This window comes from Mus caroli, unplaced genomic scaffold, assembly GCF_978045245.1.
Source record: "Mus caroli unplaced genomic scaffold, Mus_caroli_1 scaffold_4, whole genome shotgun sequence".
NCBI classification, from domain to species: domain Eukaryota; kingdom Metazoa; phylum Chordata; class Mammalia; order Rodentia; family Muridae; genus Mus; species Mus caroli.
The window spans coordinates 74,122,163-74,141,853 of NW_028227259.1; the positions used below are offsets into that span (position 1 = coordinate 74,122,163).

At 38.0% G+C, this 19,691-nt stretch overlaps 1 protein-coding gene across 3 annotated transcripts in view; it reads right to left on the minus strand.

The window, feature by feature from the left end:
- Gabra4 (gamma-aminobutyric acid type A receptor subunit alpha4) overlaps positions 1-19,691 on the minus strand; it is a 91,444-nt gene that overhangs the window by 66,751 nt on the left and 5,002 nt on the right. For 2 of the 3 annotated variants that reach the window (XM_021162799.3, XM_029477412.2), the window contains exons 3-7: positions 9,491-9,558; positions 8,301-8,521; positions 8,065-8,147; positions 5,373-5,516; positions 1,015-1,167 (exon numbers count right to left, since the gene is read on the minus strand). The exons of the other annotated variant lie outside the window; for it this stretch is intronic. In XM_021162799.3, the coding sequence (XP_021018458.1) occupies positions 1,015-1,167; positions 5,373-5,516; positions 8,065-8,147; positions 8,301-8,521; positions 9,491-9,558 (669 nt within the window). The remainder of the gene's footprint in view (positions 1-1,014; positions 1,168-5,372; positions 5,517-8,064; positions 8,148-8,300; positions 8,522-9,490; positions 9,559-19,691) is intronic. 3 annotated transcript variants of the gene reach the window in all.

Genomic DNA, 19,691 nt, shown 5'->3' on the forward strand with positions numbered 1-19,691 from the left:
AACTTAACACAAAAATGTTAGACCTATATGTTCCCAGTGGCTTAACATTTGGAATAATATAGAAGAACCACAATATGAACAAGAAGAAAAGAAATACTAGTTTGGTAAACAATGAAAGTTCATTAGACAGAGCACAGGGTCCCAAATGAAGGAGCTAGAGAAAGGACCTAAGGAGCTGAAGGGGTTTCAGCCCCGTAGGAGAAACAACATGAACTAGTCAGTACCCCCAGAGCTCCTTGGGACTAAAGCACCAACCAAAGAGCGCACACATGGTGGGAATCATGGCTCCAGCTGCAAATGCAGCAGAGGATGGCCTAGGACATCAATGGAGGGAGGAGGCCCTTTGTTCTATGAAAGGTCTGTGCCTCAGTATGGGCCAGGAAGCAGGAGTGGGTGGGTTGGTAAGCAGGGGGAGAGGGGAGGGGATAGAGGGAGAGTGTTTTTCGGAAGGGAAACCAGGAAAGGGGATAACATTTGAAATGTAAATAAAATATCCGATAAAAAAATGAAAAAAAAAACCAATGAAAGTTATACACATAGAATGCAATAGAGCCAATAGACTATGCGCAGAATACCTTCCCTTTCGATCCACATAAGCCATTTGCATTTTGCTCCTCTTCACTGAAAACCAAGTTGCTCTAAGGCTTTCATGTGCAGTCGGCCGTGACTTTGATTTGTTTTATTTTAAGCTGCCTGTGCATTCCATTTTAACACCTAGACATAATTTAATTCAATTACACAGCATCATGCTAGCAGCCCAGGAATGTCACTGAGAGTGAAATTATATCCACATTTCCATTTGTTTTTCACCTGACTGGTTTTCTCAAAAAGGGAAATCTGAGAAGTCATCAGAAGGGACAGACTGCCCTATCTCCTCATGCAGCAGTGTGTTAAAGTGAAATAGAAATGAAAGCTTAAAGAGTTCCTGATTCAGCTCAGAAATAGCAAAAGGTTCTTCCCATGAATCACCATCAAAAGTGTAATGTGGACAAAAACAAAATAAACGGAAATTACCAAATACAGTTCTTGCTGGAACAGACTCCTTGTTTATCCAGAAGGAAACTTGAGAGAGAATCACTGTCATGATGCATGGAATATACGTCTGAATCATAAAGTAGCCCATCTTCCGTCTGAGGTGGAAGTAAACTGTCATAACAATGTATTCACCTGCCGCAAAAATGAAGAAAATAGATTACCGGTACTGTAGGCAATTATTTAATCAATTTATGATTGTTATGTTAGACTATCTTCCATGCATATTTCAATGAGAATTGCATAGCTCCATACTGTGGGTGGGAGAGCAAAGGAGAGGATGGCACTGAAGATCATTATTATTTAGAAAGATAATGTTTCCCTACGTATAGATTTAGCAATTTAATACTTGGGCTATGGTTTCAAAAAAATACAAGTGTTTTAAAGGCCTAATACACTAAAGCAATTACCTTTCATGTTCAGTATTTGCATATACATGTGGTGTGGGCTAATGTGTGTGTGTGTGTGTGTATGTGTGTGTATGTGCTGTGTATTTGTATGTGTGTGTGCATTCTGTGTTCTCACTTTAATGTGGGAGTCAGAGTTCAGTCCTTAGACAGGGTATAACTTATTCTGTAACTGTTCGCTTTATTTTTAATTAATGATTTTTATCAATATAGGGTCTGTCAGTGAACCTTGAGATCATTGAGAGCATTTCTTTAAGACTGGTTGGCTAAAGAACATCTCTGTTTACACAGTGCTAGGACACCACGTGTGTGCCACCACTGCTGGCTCTTCCTGTGGATGCTGGGGATCTGAACTCAGTTCTTATCCTCCCACCATGGCAGATGACCCCACTGAGCAATCTTTCCAATCACAATCTTCACCATTTTAAAAGCAGAAACTAGGCTTGTTATTTAAAGAAAACAAAATAGAAAATGTAAAAACACAAACACACATACATATGAAATAAAAAGCTTAAGTTTGGAAGGAAATGGCATACATAACTTTCTACAAAATTATATAAACGTAAATATATTTTTTCAAACATAATTCATACCTGTACCTGCACCCAATAAACAGAGAGAAGCTAAGTGGATTGCATGTCTAAGTGCAACATACATGAGCAAAAGTACAAGTAGAGTTAACAGAGATACAACTTTAAAAGCCAGTAAGTAAATACACAATACACTTTCCAATAAGCAGTTTTACCAGAAGGGATTTCTAGAGAATGGTATTTAGAATCCAGTGAACATTCACAGCTAAGTCAAAAATTTACAAATGTTTACTTCCAGATGTGTTTCCAAATGCACAGATGGGAAAATCAGCACACGGCACCCTGCGAGGAGACCTCTGCATTGTTTCATAATTAATGTAAAGACGATCTCCCTAAAATGATAAGGCATGAGATGGGTATTGGAAAGACATAAGGCACTGGTGTTTGTGATCACTGTACAGGAGGAGGCAGAAAGATTGTAAAAGCCAGAGGATCAGAGGTTTTGCTGCGAGATTGTGTCTCCTTACCAGAAGCTAAGCCTGTAACATCTTACCATCATGACTGCCTAAACATGTACTGAACAAGGACAATACCAATAGATGTGACAGACTGGAAGAGGGAAAACTTGTGAGGCCTCAACCTTACACAAACAACTGTCAGCAAGTGAGGAAAGTGAGGAATGCTAGGGAGTTCTTCCCCAGAGAAGAGCATACCAATTCTTTGTTCGGTAAACAGCCCTGAACACATATGCACACATATGTAACAGTAGAGAAACTGAAAATGTTATATTTAGGAATATACATTCGCACACACATGGAACACATGCACACCACACACACACACACACACACACACACACACACACACACACACACACGATTAGCCAAAGAAGAGGCCCTGAATTTTAAGGATATGGACAGGATGGTAAGGTTTCAGAGGAATGAAATAGACAGGAGAAATGTAATAATGATTTCAAATATTAAAAAATGAAAACTTAAGAAAACATATGAGAATTTCAGGGAGAGAAATAGTGCCAGCAATTTCCTAATAAGGTATCTGATTTTATACAAAGCAGTTTTAAGCCATCAGACAGTAAGCTAAAATATTTCACCATGAGCGTTGTCATGACTTAATTTCACCTTTTAAGAATTAAATCCTCCTCATTTCTTGTCACTTGCTTCTAATTTTTAATCCTTGTGAATATAATTTGTGTTCACATTACTGTACATATTTAATGTATATGCTACTTGAGTAACCGGGAGATAAGTATTCACCAGTAAAAATGATAAACCACAGTCTGTCATGAAGCCATCTACCATCTCCAAAAGATGTTTTTTCTCACCATCTCACTTACTGTATTTTTGTAGTAGAAACATTGAACATCTGTCCTCTTTACAAATTATGAACAATATGTACCAGGTGGCCAGTATCTCCACAGAATTACTTGTTTTGCATGGCCGTAATTGTGAGCTGTTCACCTACTAACTCATACTTCCCTTTAGCTGCAAAGACCTGGAAACTTTCCTTCCACTCGACTTCCATGAACTTGACCTTATAGAAACACCCCCCTTCACATGAGCATTTTGTCAATATATTTCTTAAAACAAACAAACAAACAAAAAACCCTTCTTAGTTTCACCCCATTGTTCAAGATCTTACCATAACTCCTCTACTTTTGTTTGCTTTACTGATACAATGACATTCAAAGCCTGTTTTTTAAAAAGTTTACAGAACAGAGAAGGTCTATGGATTTTGGGCTTTGATATTGATATCTGTGTGAGCAAGAAAATATACTTATTTATTAATGTACTAAATGCATTATATTTACATATTTCCCATTAGGAAAATTGAGGATGAGAAGAGTATGGTTTCCATGGTAGTCTATCAGAACTTAATACAAGGGAAGGTTTGGAAATGATCGCCGTTAGATGTGACTAATGAATACATTTTAAACACCACTATTCTCTAAATATTGGATTTTTAAAAAAATCACACATCATGCCTGGCACAACGGCACACCTGGCATTCCGGCACGCCATAGACTGAGGGTGAAGAAACTCCAGTTTAAGGCTATCCTGAACTACCTAATAAGTCTCAAGACAACCTGGGCCGTATATTGACATCCTGTAACAAAAAGAGAGGTGGGGAATCACTATTGAAACCTGACCTCCACTGTGGTAACTTTAGGAACTAGTCTTTGATAGGCAGTGAGGGTAGGAGGGAAAAGTACATCTCCATTTGCATCAAACAATCTACCTTGGTAACCCTTCCCGGGATATGCCCCATGTGAGGACTCTATTCCATGGACCAGGAAAAAAAGCTCTCGCAAACACTCACTTTGATCTTCCCAGATCCTAGACTTGAGAAACAAACTTCTGTTTTTTATATGAATACCAAGTTTGTGATATTTTTGGTACAGCATTATAAGTGCATTAAGATAACTACCATTAATTTTTTTCCTGGTAAAAATTGTGTATGGAAGGAACATGGTTTTGGAACAAGATATAAGTAGCCAATTTTATCATTAGATGAGAAGCTAAATATTAAGGTTCTTTCCATTCTTATTTCAAAATTTGAAAATTACCAGTATAGCCTCCTACCCACCTGTTTGACAATTTTAATGTGTACTCTAAATATAAACTCTGCAAGTATGCTTTTTGGATTTGCTTTTACTTTGAGTGGAAATGACACCATAAAATTGGTCAATATTAAACATTTTTTAAAAAGCACCATCAAATCAGAGCCAGGCTCATATTTTGTTGAAAATAAGGGTTTAATATATTTAAACATTGGCTTTTGTTTCTAAGTAACAAAAAAAAAATTTATTCATTCCTCCTGTGTTAACATCTCAGAATTTATTTTAAACTGAAGTAAGATTATAAATATATCATCTCTATTTCTGGAGAAAAAAAATTTCCCCTGGAAACACTGAATACTTCAATGAAAGCGATAGTATAAAACTTCAATGCTGACTTCAAGTAGCACATTGACTTTTGCAATTAAGAATCTCACAAGGACAGAACTGGGGATGGAGGAGGAGATAGCTCACTTGGCAAAGTTCTTGCCATAAAAGCATAAAGATCTAAGTTGAAACTACATTAAAAAAAAAGCTGATGAGGTAATACCAGACTGGGGAAGCAGAGACTGGAGGCTCCTGTGGCTCAGTAACCTGTCTGGTTAGCTTACTCAGCAAGCGCCAGGGCAATGGGGACCAAATTATGACATGGGTGGACCCTGAGTAATGACCCTCTTTGACTCTCCTCTTCACACACACACCCATATCCCCATACACATGTCTACATGCATACACACACATATATGAACAAAAATACACACACACACAACCATGTGCATGCAATCTCACCACACACACACACACACAAGCATGTGCATGCAATCTCACCTGTAATAGATTTGATAGTCTCACTTGATACAGTCTGCCCAATGAGGTCATATTGAACTAAGCTAGAAGACTCCTTTGGCACCTCCACTGACTTCTCAGGGCCTTTGGTCCAGGTGTAGATCATCTCACTTTTGGGATATGCATCTAGATAAGAGCAGAGAGCATGCTTCCAGTCAGGACTCCTCCTTTGTCAATAACAAAAATCAACAATGTGACAAATGCTCAAACAATAAAAAAAAAAAAATGGGAAAAAATACTCATGATTTTTTTCAAACATGTTTATATAATTTAGGAAAGTGCAATTATGAAGCAAATTACAGGTTTAATTGTTTTTATGTCGAATGAGGTGACTAAAACTTAAACAACTATAAAACTACATTTGTATCGGTGTTTGTGGTCCTGTTTTTATTCTAGCTAGCCTGATGATAGCTTGAAAAGCAGATAGAGCAAACCTCCTAAACTATAGCCGGACTCCTACATCTTTGAATTCTTGTCTATCTGTCCTTAAGAAAACCTGACTTCTTCTGATTCCACACAGTTCTGTCTTCTAGAAATGGACCAAGATGCTGCCTCCAGTACCACAAACAGAACCAAACAAACTTTCCTTGTGAGAGAGCTCCCCAGGGGTCACCCCTTCTAGCCTCTGCTTCTGGGCAGTGCTCAGGCCATTGGGGAACCATCCTGCAGAGTTCAGACTGTGCTGGCTGCAAAGCTCTCCAGGGTATAGAGTTACACAACCAGTTCCAGTGCCATTTGAATCCTGCAATTAAGGCACTTTCCCTTCTATCTTCAAAGAACCCTCCCCAGTGGCAATTCAAGTACATTTTCTGTTATTCCTTGTTCAGTGCAAATGGAGACCAGCTGCTTGCATACCACTCTCCCCAGAACAGATAGCCCGGTTCATGTACAAATAAGTTCAAAAGAACCAGAATGAATTATGTGTCATCCTCTCCTACAAACATCCCTAAAATGGCTGGAATGCAGGAGGTCCTTGGTGAACTTGTTTAATCCAGCAAAAGGAATCCATATCCAGAGAGGTTTTCCTACAGATGACCTATGAGTCTCGAGTCACCTACCATCCAGCACTACAGGGTATCATATCAGCGTTCATCTCTAAAAGTGTATTCACAGTTGTATAGATTTAAACTCCTGCAGACTATACTCTTATTTATGATTTTTTTTTGCATTGGGAATCATCTATTAGATGCCCTACTTTGACAGATTTCTTGCATTATCTTTCACATTCCTTTTATTTTTAAGCTTAATTTAATAGAGATTTTTTTCTCTTTCCAAAAAAATTTAAGAATTAACTTATTCAGAAAAAAAAATCATTTACTGTACTGGTATGGCATACCTCTCTTTTAAACTCTCAGTCTAAAAAAAACAAAATTCTTTCCAAAGTGTGGTTCCTTAATCATATACAAAGCCTGAGAGAGCAGCAGCTTTGCTGTCATCAGTGGAAGTGTGTGCTTCAAAGCAGAACTAGAGAGGTCTTGGGAGGAGAAGCCTTTCTCAGATAGCAACAATCTTTTGTAAAATTCAAATTACTACAGGAAAAATGGAATTTTAATTCTGGCCCCAAGAAAATCACCCTCTCTGTCTATGTATTTTTCTCTTTCTATCTTGTCTCATTAAATCATTGGTCAGAGAGCAAAAGGCTTTCTCTCGCCTCAAGTTAGCCCACCAAGTATTGTGATTAACCAGGGTTATAAAAAGAGTGGTGACTGCCGACTCTCATGAAGTCAAGCAATGAGCAGTGAGAACAGCAGGCACTGGTTTCACAATCAGCGAAAGGAAGACTCTGCAGCAATAGTAAAAGCTGGCGTCTATTTTTGGTAGGTTCTGATTGAATCGAATGCTGGAAGCAGACCTTCCAAGAGCAATCACATTTGTTGCCATCTCAGAGAAAGGAGCTTGAGCAAAGGAGAGGCTTAGTCTTTACTACCCACTCATGTCCCCCTCGTGCCTTCCTCTCTGCTAAGTGTTCCAAACACATCTATTCCACATTTGCTCCTTTTGCGCCAACCCCTCTGCCATCTTGGATTGCACAACAACAGCAGACTCCAGGTCTCCCATGCTCTACTCCATGCTCTCTTTAGGCCATTCTTCCCAGAAAAGGCTGTCAACGAGGCCACATCCCTTTGCAAAAAACTTTCCAAACCTTCCCCAGTTTCAGCTTTGAGATGGAATCACACTTCTCAATGTAGACAATGGTATCTCAGGCACTGAGTTTTTTCATACCCACCTCAACTAGAGATTTGTGATAGCTCAGTAACTGAGTCACCAACAATGCTACCAAGGAATTTTACCTCAAGTTTATATCAGGAAAGTATAAAACTTTTTTTTCACCCTTTCTCAAGCTTTCTTTAAATGGTTCTATTTGCTGCTGAAACTATTAAATCATACCCCATTCGCAGCGAACTTTCTCTGCTATAATACCTCTGACAAACTGTCCCTGAATCCCTAAGTTTCAAATGTGACCACAGACTTATTAGTTATGACCAGTCTTCCATAGCTACCTGTTTTTTCAAAAGTAACTTTGTTTGGTGTAACAAAACATTATTAGTTTCCTTGCACAACTTTTCTCACACAGAAGGATTTAAATGCTGGATAATTAAAGTTGCACACATATATTAATATAAGGCTAAACAGCATAATCAGGCATTCAAACAACACTTTGACTAAAACTTACAACTCCCAAATTTCAAAGGGCAGGCATGACCATCCATAGGAAAATCCACCAGTCTCATGGGACACTCCGCACTTATGGTGAGTCTATTATGGAAAAATGCAAGGAAGTAAAATCAACCCTTTTTTAAGACTAATATTACATATTGCTAAAACAAAGAGATAGCAAGAAGGAACAGGGGATGGGTACAGGAAGGAAGAGAGAATTAGGGGTGAGGAATAAAAAGGAAAGTCTATTACCTCATTGTGTATAAAATAGTGCCATTTCTCATAATTCTAAAAAGCTTATTTGGAGCTGTCATGTTATGTGAGACAGATTTCTTTCCATTCCTGAAGAAAGTATCAGGGGTCCAAACTTTGGTGACCATCATATTGTTCAGCCTCAAGATTTCAATGGGGCCGTCATATTTTAGTCTTTTGTCAATCCATGTCTGTCTGAAGAACACATCCATAGTGTATTCCTAGGGAAAGTAGTCAAGTCATGGGTGACTACGTATACTCGTATGCAAAAAGTAAGATGCTAGTCTCTATCCTCTTCCACTCACAAAAGACTATGCCAGAAGAAACTACCAGAAGCAGAGATGATCTTGAGTCAAAGGAATAGATTCTCAGCAACTCTACCCTGTAACACACATATCGATCCCTTCAGCTTCTGCATGAGTAAGAAGTAAATCATCACATACGTTAGTCACCGAGGACTAATTACTGCCATGAAGTCAGCATTGCCCACACCAGATAATTATGGCTGTGCATTACGTTACATCAGGGAGGAAAATCACTTAACGTGGAATGAGTCCCATTACGTAATTGATCATAAAATTACAGGTATTTCTTTAAGATGAAGACAATTTTCTTTCTAAAAGATAAATTTTGTTTTCACAAGTGTATTAAAAATTATCCAAAGAACTCAGAGCTTCAAACCATTAGGAGTCCTAACGTCAAGGAAGAATGTAAAGTAGAGCCATCATGACTCACTAAGTATAATTATTCAATGTAAGCACAGCTGAAGGGATGAAGACTTCCTGACCATCACTGGCCCCTTTGACCTCTTTAAACAAGAGAGGGAGGAATAAAAGTAGAGAGTGGGAAGCGAGAAACCGGATCAGTGAGGAAGATAATAGGGTCCTTAGGAGTGTAATCTTGTGCACACACATAATTCCCATCTAAACTACTGGTTATCTCTCACTGTATCCTCCTCGGTAGTTGCCATAGAAGGCCTGGCTGTGAAACAGATCAAGGAAAGACCTCTTTATGGAGAAAGATTCCAACTCAATGGATGCTCAAAATGATAGCTTTGAGAGGCAGATGGGATATCTTGCTCTTTACAGACTTCTAGCTTTAATCAAGCATTAGTTTTGTGTGATTGACAATATAATAAATATCAATTGCCTCTTTTTTGGCTTATTTTTCTACAAAGTTCAGATACCTACCATTTCAACATCAGAAACGGGTCCAAAGCTGGTGACATATATATCAGTTTTCACTTCTGTAACAGGACCTAGTAAGTATGAAGTAAATAGGTGTGAAAAAATAATTACCAACATTACAGCCTTGGAGGAATACATCATTAAAAAGGGAATACAGATACGATATGTCATGTTTTTGCATGCATTTTGACTTTCCAGTGTGATAATGAATCTCAAAAAAAAAAGAAGAAGAAAAAGAAAAGTTTAAAGTTTAAAGTTTAGTTTAAAATGCAACCAAATCAATCCAAAAGAAAAAAAAAAAGAGTGTTTGCTTAACAGGCAAATAGACACCCAATTACTTACCAAGAACGTGTATTTACAAAGATACATCACCCCTGGGCACTATCATGACAGGCAGTGCAGACACACAAAAGCTTTTAGCCTTTGTGATTTTTTTTTTTTTAGAGTCCATCATCTGATTGGCCTCTAGAAAGAAGTGAACTGTTCAGAAGAAGAAACAGCAGGGTGCAGGCGTGGAGAAAAGGTGCACTGTGCTGAGAAGTGGCAGTTGAAAGCAGTGTGTCTTTAGGGAGTTGAGGATGCTCAAAAATAACTTCTAAAATGATTAATGTCACCTTTAACAATAGGTGCACCATCCACTGGTGATTGGGATCCAAGACAAGGTCTTCTATCAGTTACAACCATTCAGGCTGTGTCACCTGTTGGCTTGGTGATCTTCAGCAAGTTACTGAACAGCGCTGTTGTAGCGCCACACCTGTCTCACAGAATTTTTACAGCAATCAAACAGAATGCTGAGTGTAGCGTCTCACACTTATGCAAAAGCTCATTCCATATCAGTTTCCCTCAGCTGCTACCGATTCACTATCTAAATAAATCCCGATCATGAGCAAGTATGTGAATGTTTAGCCCAGAGGGAAAAATACGGTCAGGCTGCCAATATTGCTGACAAAGAAAATAAACAAATGGATACTGGCACTCTATGGATTTAAAAGTATGCTTTAAACCTGGGAATTTTTGTAAGCTCAGAATCTAACTCATAGTCCTCTTCAATTGGACAAATTTAGTCTAATCTTCAAGTACAAACATTTTAGCAAGTATTAAACATATTAGCTATAAATTGTGACAGTAGTTATTATAGATGATTTAGCTTTTTACCACCAATAAAAATATATAAGCTGTTGCCCTCCTGAACACTGTTTCCTTAAATGATGGTTTATAACGCTGCCAGGCTAGATAAGATATTATAGCATCTGCAATCAAAGTAGAATATCACTTGAATACTGGTTGGGAAATAGAAATGATGGGGTGGGGGAAAGCAAAGAGCAATTGGTGACACTTAAAGTTCTAGATCTGAAGTCAGCCTCATAAAAATGAATCTACTTCTTCCCTCTACAGACTGAGGACTAGGCCAAAGAAAGGCAGATCTAGGGAGAACGAGAAAATTATTTATGGAATAAGTATCCTAAGAAACAGCTTTTGGAAGTATAATGAGAACAAAAGTGTAGCCTGGTGCATGCTTTTATTTTTACATCATATAGAGTGTACCCCCTTGGACAGGGTAGAAGTTAATTAAGCTTCGATTTGAATGAGAAGCTAGAATCAACAACAACAACAAACAATAATAAATAAGCTCATTAAACTCAAATTTGTCAAGAAATTGGTAATCCAGGAAGGAAGTAATTTATAACATTGGAACCACAGAGGGCTGAAATTTCACTCAAATTGCCTCAGAGTCCCTGTCCTTTTCTAGCAACAACGACAAAGGTATCAAAAGGCAAAATCCCCATCCTTGCAAAATGGTGGTCTGGGGGAGGCTGGCTCACACAAATTAAGATAACAAAATTCTGAGGAATGTCTGCTTTATCAATTTTAGTAAAGTGAAAGTTATTTCGGGAACAGATACAATGCACTGTTGCTTAAACACCATCAAAGCATCACCTAGACAGGTTGGTTAAGGTCAGACTGTTGGACAAACCCCTGGATCTGCAGACATAGTAGGAACAAGGTTGGACCTGACATTTTGCAACTTTTTATATAGACACTGTTCAGTTTACTTTTGTTTGCAAACATCCACTCAAGCTGTTTGCTATACTGTACTTACCATAGTTTTCTATGAAATACTGGCATCACAAGTGTGTGAAGACCATGAATGTGGCAGGGGCACTCAGGAGAAGAACAGGTACAACGTTTCTTTTTTCCTTATTAACATATTGTCAATTGTGTGAGCTTATGCTAATCCTGTGGCTATAACCATACCATGATAATAAAGTACATTTATAAATTCTCATCCCCCTAAATTCTACTAATTTTGCAATAGTTCCAAAATACTGTTCTACATTCAGAATTATAATCTCAGGTTTTGTGTGTGACATTATCTGACATCAGCGTATTTGATCATGCTGCACTTTGAGATTGAGATGCTAAATGCATGTGACCAGTAAAGAAACATTTTAGGACATCCACTCAATACATTTTTGCATGAGCAGCAGCTACATCCCAGGTTCTAGAGAAGTCTCTGCTTCAAGAACTCACGATGCTGCTGGAAGAGTCAGACATTAAGGAGCAAAGCAGTAAATGATATGACAGAGAGCTATTATTTCAGGATGCAGTGCAGGCAAGTAGGAAAAGCAGAGGCATAGAAAGCAAGTTTGAGGTTGTGCTCATAACTGCTTCTTCAAAACACTGAAGTTCAGATGAGTCCTGGAGCATACGTATGAACTATTGAGAGAGCTGGGACAACAGCGAGCAAAAATGGTATTACTGTTTTCAAGGACTACAAAGGAGACCAGTGGGACAAAGCAGGGTTGGACACTGATAAGAACATTGAAGCCACGATGAAATAAAATGAGGGTGCCATAGATGGAGCATCAACCTACTCCTGAGCCCATTTTTTAAAATTGGCATCTTTTAAGTTATGCTTTTATAGCACATGCTACAGTGACTACTGTTTAAACCATAAGCAATAGGACTTGCAGAAGGCCAGGGAGCGGCCTGGAGATGTAAAAAAAAAGATTTCCATGGACTTAAGTTATGTGCCCCTCGCATTCACATGTTGAGGTCCTAACTATCAGGACCTTCTAATGACTATTTTCAGAGACAGTGCTCTAAAAATGTAATTGCATGAAAATGAGATCTTTCTAATGGTACCTAATTCAATATGATCGACTTGTGGCTTTACAGAAAGAGGAGGTGAGAACATAGACACACACCAAATGAGAACCATATAACAGACACAGGGGAGATGCTGTCTCTAGGCAAACAAACCAAGCTCGCTGATGCCTTCAGACATGTGAAGAGATTAATCTCTGCTGTTTAACTAGTCAGTAGTATTTTGTTAAGGTAGTCCTGCAAAAATGATCATATAAGGTAGCATTTTCCTTACATTCTGTCTCTGCATTTGTATCTGCTATTCAGTTTGGCTCTGACATGAATGCAGGCTGCAGTAAGGACTTGTACCTGATAAGTACTGACAGACCATCAAAGGCTTGAAGTAAGGAGATGTATGATTAAATTATTCACATACTCTTATTTTTAAAAACCAGATAGGCCCTTGGATGAAAAATAAGTCATACAGAGGCAAAGGGCAGAAAATGGTCCATATACGAGTCCATTAATCTACTCCAGGTGACAGGACCAGAATCTGGAATGAGGCTAGAACATGGACAAGTGGCATGGGTTGTGTACAGTAGGGTACAGAAAGTGTTTTTTTGAACTAAGATATAAGGACAAAGAAATAACAATTATATATTTACACTATTTTTATACCAGACAAAATGCTAGATTCCCTTTATGTGATAGTTCAATCTTCATTTAACCCTCCAAAAGTGCTATCCTAGGAGAACTGAATAGGTTTAAAAACTGGGTTTCCAGAGGTTTATGCAGAATTCTAACTCTTCATCTTCCTCCAACATGTAGTCTGGGTTTACAATAATCTTTTACATCATAAAATAATTAATTAGTTGTCATTTAACTCTATACGGAACACTTGTACTATCCTGACTGTGACTCTAGCTATGCCTACATTCCCTTTGTTCAACAACAGCTATCGGTTATCTTCTTGAGATCCTTTGCACTCAGACTCCTTGCATCTGCCTTTTCAATATTAATAGTGAAGATGAAATCTCAGTCCCCTTCAAGTCCCAAACTGCGTAGAAATGAGGTGCTGAATAATCGTGTGCTTATGTTGCTAATATCATCAGTAATAATTTTTCACTGCTTCCGGGGAGGGGGGAATGTAAGACTTGGATCCTGCATGGATTACAATAAACACATTTCCCAATTAAAGCAGAAACTATCTTTATTATATTTGTATTTGTATTATTCCATAAAATTAATCTGCCACCTGAAATGCAGTAGGTCTCTGATAAGTCAGTTGTCAACAAATAATGGTAGCTATGCAATTAAGAATAATTCCTAGAGATGCTTCCTGTAATACTACTGGTTAAAATGTTCAAATCAACCTTGGAAAGTGTGTAATTGCATAGAAACTAGACAATTTGAAATTGGAAAGATTTCTTCCCATGATTGTAGATACATTTGGTGAGCATCAAAGACACCTTTTCCCCCCCACACAATCCTATTTCATTGATACTGGAGATGTGTTAAAATATTTTTTAATCTTTCAGTGAGGTGATACTTTGACCCTGAGAGTCTGTTAGGCAAAGAGAGTGATCTTCATTAAGTGGCAAACAGACAAGACCATTAATATAACATTTTTAAAAATGGTCTTATATAATTAATTGGCTGGGAAGGTAATTAAGAAAGTATCAGATAATCTCCAACCATTTACTCAACACTCTAATACCTAGTTAAGGCTATCAATTCCCAAATATATCTCCAATAGTGATGCACAATTTGCTGTCACATCATAAAATAAATATCTGCCTCACCGATGTGAGTGTATGTCAGTTCTTGTTTTCTATATTTTCTCCCTCGCTATGCTTCTGAGGAAACAACCTGTCTTCCAGCTATCCACATCACAAATACACCAACATCTTACAAAGTTCAAGTTGTATCCAAAACTCATGAAACTTCAAGAGCTTAGGCAGAAAACAACAGCAACAACACAGGGAGATTATAAAATTTTCTAATTTCCAGGGAGATTATAAAAATATTTCCAATTTTGCTTGACATTGACAGGGTATGGAAATATAGTTACCGAAGAGTAAACAAAGACAACAGTTACTCATTGATATTATCAACAAAGCAGGAAATAGCTCAGTGTTCTAGAAGCTTCCTTGCTTTAAAAGACATTAAAAATTGGTACCTTCTATGATCCTTCTATCAATATTCTTTTACTTTGGAAGCAGTAAGAGTTCTCAATAGTGGAAGCAAAGACTTGAAACAGTATGAATAAAACATGAAAAAAAAAGTTATACAATAGAAATTCCTGTAGACAATAAAGATTTTAAAAAATATTCATTGATATTTGAACACAATGAAGACAATAAATATTAAAATTATCTCGAAACAAAATATCATTTCAAAAATTTTCAAAGTCTCTCTCTCCCTCCCTCTCTCCCTCCATCCCTCCCTCTCCTTCTCCCTCTTTCTCTCCATCTCCGTCTCCGTCTCTGTCTCTGTATATCTCTCTATATATATTTCTCTCTCTTTCTCTCTTTCTCTCTTTCTCTCTCTCTTTCCCAGTGCTAAAGTATATGTGGATCCAGAATTTATGCTCATTGTAAAAGGGAGTTTAATTTTGTAAACTAACCATGGAGAAACAGTTTGGCATTATATCTTCAAGTTGAACTCCCACTTACACTAAGAGCCAGAATAATCCACTCCTTGATATATACGCAAAAGAAACTCTTGCACATTTACAGCAGGAAATTTGGGCCAGAATATTCACAGCAATACAATCTGGGAAACAAGGAAGAAAAAAAAAAAAAAAACACTGCCAACAGAGCAGACGAATAAGCCAGTTCTTATGCAACACGAACATCACATAACAAGCAAAGGAAGGATCAATAGCACTAGGCAACAACAACAACAAAAAAAGAATGAATCTTAGCAATGCATCATTAAGTCTGAACCATGGCAAAAGTTTATGTTTAGCCAATTAAAGACAGCTACATGCCTTAAATATACTGTTAACATACGGATAACCTAAAATACCCATTAGAGAAAGGCTTAGAATAAAGCAATGAATCAGTAGAAATGGGAAGAGGATAAATATGAGAACAGGATTAAAGAAAGGAGTAGCCAACTGCAAGTTCATTTTGAGGTCCACTCTTTTGGTTGGATGCTGTTCAATGAGTAGAGTTATTTTATTTTAATCAATAAATGAAGGGAGGTACGAAGAAGAAGTTATGTATAGATTTTAGTGTAAATGTATCATTAAATAAACATAATCATGTGTACCTAAACATCTTTAAATATATTCAAAAGGGCCTAGGATGATATACAAATGTAGGCTAAAATGTTTTATATAAAATCTGAAGACCCACTGAAGCTTTACCTAGAACCATGTCCATTTATTAATATTCTATTGGAATAGAATATCTATATTGGACACAGTTTGTTTCAGGACATACCAAATGTATTAGTATGTTCTTATTCCAAAGAAATTTTTATATCTGATAATACTAGTATGTTTATTTTCTTATAAACTTGGGTAAAATGATCTTTCTTCCACATGTCCCTTCTTTCCATTACAGTATGCATTTCATTACCAATAGTACACAAACAATTGATATTTCTAATCTTAAAAAACCCTTACTTTCAATAGTCATGGTTTATATATGCTTGGGCCAGGGGGTGGCACTATTAGGAAGTGTGGCCTTGTTGGAGTAGGTGTGACCTTGTTGGAGTAGGTATGTCACTGTGGGTGTGGGCTTTCATATCCTAACCCTAACTACCTGGAATTGAGTATTCTTCTAGCAGCCTTCAGATGAAGATGTACAACTCTCAGCTTCTCCTGCACCATGCCTGCCTAGATGCTGCCATGCTCCTGTCTTGATGATAATGGACTGAACCTCTGAACCAGCAAGCTGGTCTCAATTAAATGTTGTCCTTATAAGAGTTACCTTGGTCATGGTGTCTGTCCACAGCAGTAAAACACTAACTAAGACAATTCCAAATATTTATTTCCATATACTTAAAAATATCCTTGCCATATTTATATTTCTGGGGGAAAACATTTCAGTACAAACAACCTTAAACCTTTCTTCCTATCTGCTGTCTCCTCTGCTGTATTCTGATTCACTGAGATTTTTGTCAGAACCATGAGTTTTCCCCTAGCAATTCCACTGTTCTCACCAACTTTAAAAGCTATGTTTTGTGATTGGGTTACCTCACTCAGGATGATAACATCCAGATACATCCATTTGCCCAAGAATATCATAAATTCATTGTTTTTAATAGCTGAGTAGTACTCCATTGTGTAAATATATCACATTTTCTGTATCCATTCCTCTGTTGAGGGACATTTGGGTTCTCTCCAGCTTCTGGCTATTATATATAAGGCTGCTATGAACATAGTGGAGCATGTGTCCTTATTACCAGTTGAAACATCTTATGGGTATATGCCCATAAGTATTGCTGGATCTTCCCAGAAACTTAGAATACCCAAGATACAATTTGCAAAACACAAGAAAATCAAGAAGAAAGACCAAAGTATGGATACTTCATTCCTCCTTAGAATAGGGAACAAAATACCCATGGAAGGAGTTACAGAGACAAAGTTTGGAGCTGAGAGGAAAGGATGGACCATCCAGAGACTGCCCCACCTAGGGTTCTATCCCATATTCATCCACCAAACCCAGACACTATTGCACATGCCAGCAAGATTTTGCTTAAAGGACCCTGATATAGCTGTCTCTTGTGAGGCTATGCCAATGCTTGGAAAATACAGAAGTGGATGCTCAGAGTCATCTATTGGATGGAACACAAAGCCTCCAATGGAGGAGCTAGAGAAAGTACTCATAGAGCTGAAGGGGTCTGCAACCCTGTAGGTGGAACAACAATATGAACTGACCAGTAACCCCAGAGCTCATGTCTCTAGCTGCATATGTAGCAGCTGGGAAGAGAAGTCCCTTTGTCTTGCAAACTTTATGTACCCCAGTGCAGGGGAATGCCAGGGCCAAAAAGTGGGAGTGGGTGGGTAGGGGAGCAGAGCAGGGGGAGGGTATAGGGAACTTTCGGGATAGCATTTGAAATGTAAATAAAGAAAATATCTAAGAAAAAAAGAAGACAAAACTATGTTTTGTCTCCCATTTTAAAAACAAAGTTTTAGTTTGTAAAACACACTAATATGCTATATTCTCCATTTAGCCTACCACCTTCAAAGTGACAATCAGTATGTCTTTTGCCAAAAATAACTATAAAAAATTACAAAAATGGAATCATTTGATTCTATCTACACCATTTCTCTATTCATTAGTACAAATGTATCTGCCCCCAAGTAGTAATCTCTCTCTCTCTCTCTCTCTCTCTCTCTCTCTCTCTCTCTCTCTCTCTCTCTCTCTCTCTCTCTCCCTCTCATACACACACACACACTCACACACACACACATACACTTCACCCATGCCCACCATGCTTCAAAACTGTTTTTATTAAAGTCATCTACCTCACAAACATCGCTAAATCTAGTAGTCAATTTAAGCCCATGTGTCTCTTGATCTGTTTTGTTGGCAGCTATCATTTTCCTAAATCACAAAAGCACTCCTCTTCTCCTGTTCACACATCACAGAATACTTCTGCTCAGACGACCTTCTAGTCTCACACCTCTTAACATTGGAGCCATCAGAGCTCGAAGATAACACTATGGGTGCATTTCTGTATCATCTTTAATCTCTTGCAACCTCTTTGGTCTTAAAACTTCAAATACTATGTGTGTTGACAGACATATTTCTCTTCAATTGCAAGATACTCTCTTTGGTATTTTGCAACCATGACTTTATTGCATGCACATGCAAATCGTGTATCCACGCATCTAAAGGGCTTCTACTCTCATACTGATAATGGTATTCCTTTAGATACTTAAACCAAAACTTTAATTAATCTCATTTCTTTCATTTCTCACAAACCCTGCATTATAACTGCCATTCTTCATCTTAAAAGACAAAACACAGGCAGAAAACAACCAAGTCTTAGATATCATCAGATTACTTGGCCACTTGTTTGGTCCAAGTGTTAAGCATCTCATGCCTGAGCGATTGTGAAAAGGTCCCAACCATCCCTGCTTCCTTTTGTTCTTAACACAACATCCCTAATGAGCCTTTTCAAAACTCACCAATACAGGATGTGGCCCTGATATACTTCCCCCAATCATATCTAGTGTGACTCAAAATAAAAGCAAAGTCTACATGCCTGTCTACAGAGCTTTGTAGCACCTCTTCTTTCTTCCACAGCACTTTCATCTGCACTGCAGCAGCCCTGACTTCCAGGCTTTGCAGGATTGTCCCTAGAGCTCTTGCTCACCAGAAGACCTCACCCCAAATGTGCCCCATGTTCTCATCCCTCTGTGATCACTGTTCAGGTCCCACTTTATCAACAAAGCCTTCCTAACTGTGGAATTAAAACCACCCTCACACCCATCCTCTACGATCCCTGACACCAGTCACACTACATAGTTCACTTGCTTTGTGTTTTAATTTCCTGTCTCTTCTACTAGCAAGTGAGCTTGGGAGGAAACTTGGACAGTCCCCTATAACTTTAAACACCACACTTGTTCAGTTTCTCAGAATAGAAATCATGGAGCTATTTTTACTTCCCTTGATCATTCATATTAAATATATCATCATTTTCTTGAATTAAAATCCCTAAAATACCTCATCTTTGTCCATTTATGTCTATCCTCGCTACATCTACGTCATTTCATGTGACCATCTACATAATGAAGAGGAACAACAACAATAACAATACAACACTGAAACACACACGTGTCACGTGGTTTCCTCTGCTTCTAAACCTTTCTTTACTTATCACTTAGACCAGTCCTTTCTCAGAAAGTTAATGCCTTACCTAACAAACTCCAGTGGCACCCAAGTTTGCTAAGAGAATCATCCAGAATACTTTATAGAATCCCCTACAGACCTTTTATGACCCGGCTTCTGCTTACAGTTCTCACCTAGTACCATAATAGTCCCGGCCCTACTTTAGAACAAGAAGGGCACCAGAAACCTTTGACTCTCATAATCACACCAATCTATTATCCACTTATTCATATTTTATTTGTTTTGTTGGTCTGCTTATTGAGTTG